Raw genomic sequence first — 4,168 nt, forward strand, 5'->3', positions numbered from 1 at the left:
GGGAAAGTTGTGTGGTAGAAGAAAAATAAATAAAGTGGATGGTGGCTCACAAGCCTAGCATGCTTCTCCCTCTAAATCTCATTCAACCCGTGGACTTTACCATTCACAACATCACCATCTACATTCCATAATATCAATTTTTCTTCCATCACAAATTGTTTCAATAATCTCATCTTCTCTTTGTTTAGTTATTGCTGCTACTTCTTTTTTTTTTTTTTTTTCTTTTTTTTTTTTTTTAATTTTGTTAGGTCAATGGGAATGAATTAAGTATGAAATACAAGTGTTATGATGAGGATGAGGATAAGAGAGGAAGTAAAATTATGTTTCCTGAAATGGTGAATCAAGGGAGGTTTGATCAGAAAAACAATCTAATATCTGAAAAGCAGGGAGAGTACAAAATCTATGCAAAAAGGAAGAAACTACAATGGCATTAATTCCAAAATCAAATACAAAGATCAAACAATAAAAACAGACCATCTATAGATAGAAAAGGAAAATGGAAAGGAAAAAGAAAAAAACAAACAAATCCATGGGAGTCTATACAACAAGTTATTTTTAAAAAAAAAAAAAATTGGCTATTCATTCTATTTCTTATTTTCAGAACAAGGAATGATGATGATGACGATGATAATAATGGGGTAGAATATAAAATACAAATGGTCTAAGAAGAAAAAAAAAAGGAAGAAAGATGATTTGATGATGATGAAGAGTCAATAATCCCCCAGAAAATAAATGAAAATATGTAAAGAAAATATGAATTAATGGAGGAGGAAGAAAGAATGGGGAATTTTGAAGGACTAAATTAGGAGACAAAACAGTCCTTGGGGGAAGAAGAAGGGGAAGGATGTGGAGGGCTTTTTTTTTTTTTTCTCGTCTTTTTTCTTTTCTTACCGGCGACGGTGCTTCAGTGAGAGTGGCCGTACAAGTCGTATGGAGCCCAGAGGGAATCCAGAGGGCAGGGTTTCTTCGAGTCTAGCCTCATCCATGGCTTTCCACTTCCTGACCAGTGAAGAAGGCTAACCGGACCGGCGTGGAGGTTCCGGCAGCTGCCTTTCACATTGTCGCCGCCGAGGCCGTGCTGGTTCCACCGGTGTTCAATGGGAGATACATCACCAGCGAACACGAGAAGGAACGGCGGAAGGGAACCGAGCTCGTAGATCCGATCGTTTTTCTGAATCTCCATCCACCGTTCGATCCGTTTCGTGTAGCCGGCCCGTCGCCACTTAACGAGATCTATAACCATAACACCAGTGTTGAAGTAACAGGGCTTCCGGCCAAGAAATGTGCCGGAAAACCGCTTCTCCAACCAAAACCGTGAGGTGAAATACTTGGTGAAGTTGGCGTGACAGTATTCCGGTGCCCCGATGGTTCTAGAACCCAAATTAGTACTCCAAAGCTTCGAGATATCATCAACAACAACGAGATCGGAATCCAAATAAATAACTCTCCGAACACAGGGCTCCAATAACTCCGCCAAGTAGTTCCTCGCATAATTAAGCGGCTGTTCGAGCGCTTGCCGCACCGAAGTGGAAATCAGATTCTGAACAATGGCCGGATTAAAGTAATAGACCTTGAATTTCAACTGAGGAAAAGCGGATCTAACAACGGCTTCGAGATTCGTCTCAGAAACAAGAAAATGAAAGAAGACGCTCTCCGGACAGAGGGAATGCTGCAGAATCGAATTCACAGCCGCAATTGAACCACGAAGGTACTCAACATCAAGCGTAATCGCAACATGAACCAAACTGGGATCACAAACACCAAATCTACCCGAAAATTTGAAGTCTCTTGGACTACAATGCTCAGCATTGCGATACAACGGCGACCTACGGAAGAGAAACCGAGTGGGTGAATCAGAGACGGAAAGACGAACAGACTGGCGGAGGTTGAACTCAAGGTGAGAGGAGCGAATGGCTTCGGCGGGGGGAAATGACTGAAGAGATGGAGAGAGAATGACCATCAACATAGCGGCAGAGAAAAAACCGGAGAATCTCATAATCCACAACATCTTTACTCTTCGAATCGCTCTTTTCCCCTTCCTTCTGGAGTTGAAATCGAAGGGATGGTTGGCGAGATTAGGCGAAATGGAAATGGAAAAGGGGAGAAAAGGTAGGGTTTGATGTGTAGGGTCTGCCAGAGTTGAAAATGAAAAGAGAAAGGATTGATGATGGAAGTTGTTGAGAATCAAGTAGAGAAATGGAATGGAATGGAATTTGGAGCGAGTGCATGAGTGAAGGGAAGTAGAGAAGAAGGGTGGCGTGGAAAGAAAGCGTAGGAAGATTTAGTAGACATGGAAGAAGAAAAGGAGAGAGGACTCACCGGTAAATGTTGGCCGGTGGCCGAAACGTGAGAAAGAAAAGCTCCCCTGTTGTTGTGTTGTGTTGTTAGTGAGTGATATTTGATGTGGCTCCGTTGAGGATGTTGTGGTTGTTGTTGTTGTTGTTTGTTCTTCCTCCTCCTCCTCGTCGATTATTGAGAGTGTATCGATTCCCGGGAAGAGGAGAAGGCGAAACACAAAACCAGAGAACACAGACAATTAGCAGCTGTACGACAGAGAGAGAAAGAAAGAGAAAGCCTTTTTTTTTTTTTTTTTTCTTTTCTTTTCTTTTCTTTTTTTCTTTTTCTTTTTTAGCTTTTAGATTTGCACCATAGAAATAAATCCCAAGACAGCAACAACAAAAATCATAATACATTATATAATACCATTTTGGTCTTCCCAATTTCAAGTTTCCTTAATTTTACTTCACCATTTTTCAATTATTTACTTCTCTTTACTACTTATTTTATCTTTTATCTTTCTTTTTTAATTAAAATTATAAACATTACTTCTTTCCACTTTTAAATAATTGGTTTTGTTTTTTAAATTTAATATATATATCATTTCTAAGTTATGAAAAATAAATACTAAATTTAAGAAAAAATAAAAAACAAAATCGTTACCAAATAAGTTCTTAGTTTTGGTTTTTTTATTTTCAATAAACTTAAATTTAATCTCTAACGTTAATTTTAAAATTTATTACTTATATTTTCTTGGGTGAGGATTATTATTGTGATCCTTATTTGAGAAATTTTCATAACAAAAATTGAAACTATTTACAAAATATAAAAAAAAAGAATATTATTATTATTAAATCTATTTTGATAGATTTTAATTTTGAACAATTGGATCTAAGATTTATTGAGAATAGAGTAATTAAAAAGAAATAATTGTAAGTTGAAAACTAGGATGGAAAGGAAATTTTAAAATAGGGAAATCGAACTAGTATTTTAGCCAAAATAAGAATTAATGGCAAAATTACATGTAAAAGATGGTGATAAATGCAATTATACTCCTAAAGTTACAATCGTATTTAACAAATAAAAATATTAAAGAATGAGAATAGAGCCTTCAAAATTATATTATAAATTATAGAGTTGGGGAAAATTGAGGAATTGGCCAAATATTAATATTCTAAAATTAGAAGGACTAGAGAAGTAAAAAAAGAGAAAAAGAAAAAGAAAGGTAAGTAAAGGGAGTTTGATTTTTTAATAGAATTATTTTGAGAATAGATGTAAAATAAATAAAAGAAAAAGGTTACAGCTGTCGTTGTCAGTGATGAGAGAAGAGAGAGGGAGGTGGGACCCAGTTGGCCAGATGTACTCGTGTACGTATTCTGCACTACCCCTTGTGTACCCCCCCCCCCCCCCCCCTCCTTATACCTATTCCTTTCTTTCACCTCCACAACCTAAATTTCAATACCTTCTAGTATTTTACAAAAGAAAAAAAAATCCCTTCATTCCTATTTATTCCTTGTATTTCAAACTAATTTAATTTTCTAAATAACGAGGGTTATGCAGATTGTCGTGTGAGATGAATTCAGTTGGACATAAGTTAATTCAAACACTCACATATATAAGAAGAAATTTATTACCAAAGTTAGACTAAAGAAAATCACGACTCACTCATCCAACTTCTTCGTAGTGCTTTTCAAAGTTCTATAAAACGCTGGACTTCGTTGAGGTATTTAATAATGCTATGGTTCTTGTTTTTAGAATTCTTTGTTTTTTTTTTCTTTTTTCTAATTCAAAATAGTTAATAGAGCAGTTGATTTGTTTTTAATAAGGTTTACTTTTGTGCGCACATATTTACTTTTCTAAAAAATTGATGCAAATAATGAATAATAATAAT

At 35.9% G+C, this 4,168-nt stretch overlaps 1 protein-coding gene across 1 annotated transcript; it reads right to left on the minus strand.

The window, feature by feature from the left end:
• Nucleotides 1-201: 201 nt before the first annotated feature.
• Nucleotides 202-2,662, minus strand: LOC103492780 (probable galacturonosyltransferase-like 7). Its single transcript, XM_008453297.3, has one exon. It carries the CDS (start codon nucleotides 2,006-2,008, stop codon nucleotides 905-907), a length of 1,104 nt encoding a protein of 367 aa, XP_008451519.1. The 5' UTR covers nucleotides 2,009-2,662; the 3' UTR covers nucleotides 202-904.
• Between the last annotated feature and the right edge of the window lie 1,506 nt (nucleotides 2,663-4,168).

Source organism: Cucumis melo, chromosome 1, assembly GCF_025177605.1.
Source record: "Cucumis melo cultivar AY chromosome 1, USDA_Cmelo_AY_1.0, whole genome shotgun sequence".
Classification (NCBI taxonomy): domain Eukaryota; kingdom Viridiplantae; phylum Streptophyta; class Magnoliopsida; order Cucurbitales; family Cucurbitaceae; genus Cucumis; species Cucumis melo.

What these genes read in the sequence shown, in the direction of transcription:
- LOC103492780 (XM_008453297.3), bottom strand. Translation starts at nt 2,008, where the DNA reads ATGTTGTGGATTATGAGATTCTCCGGTTTTTTCTCTGCCGCTATGTTG.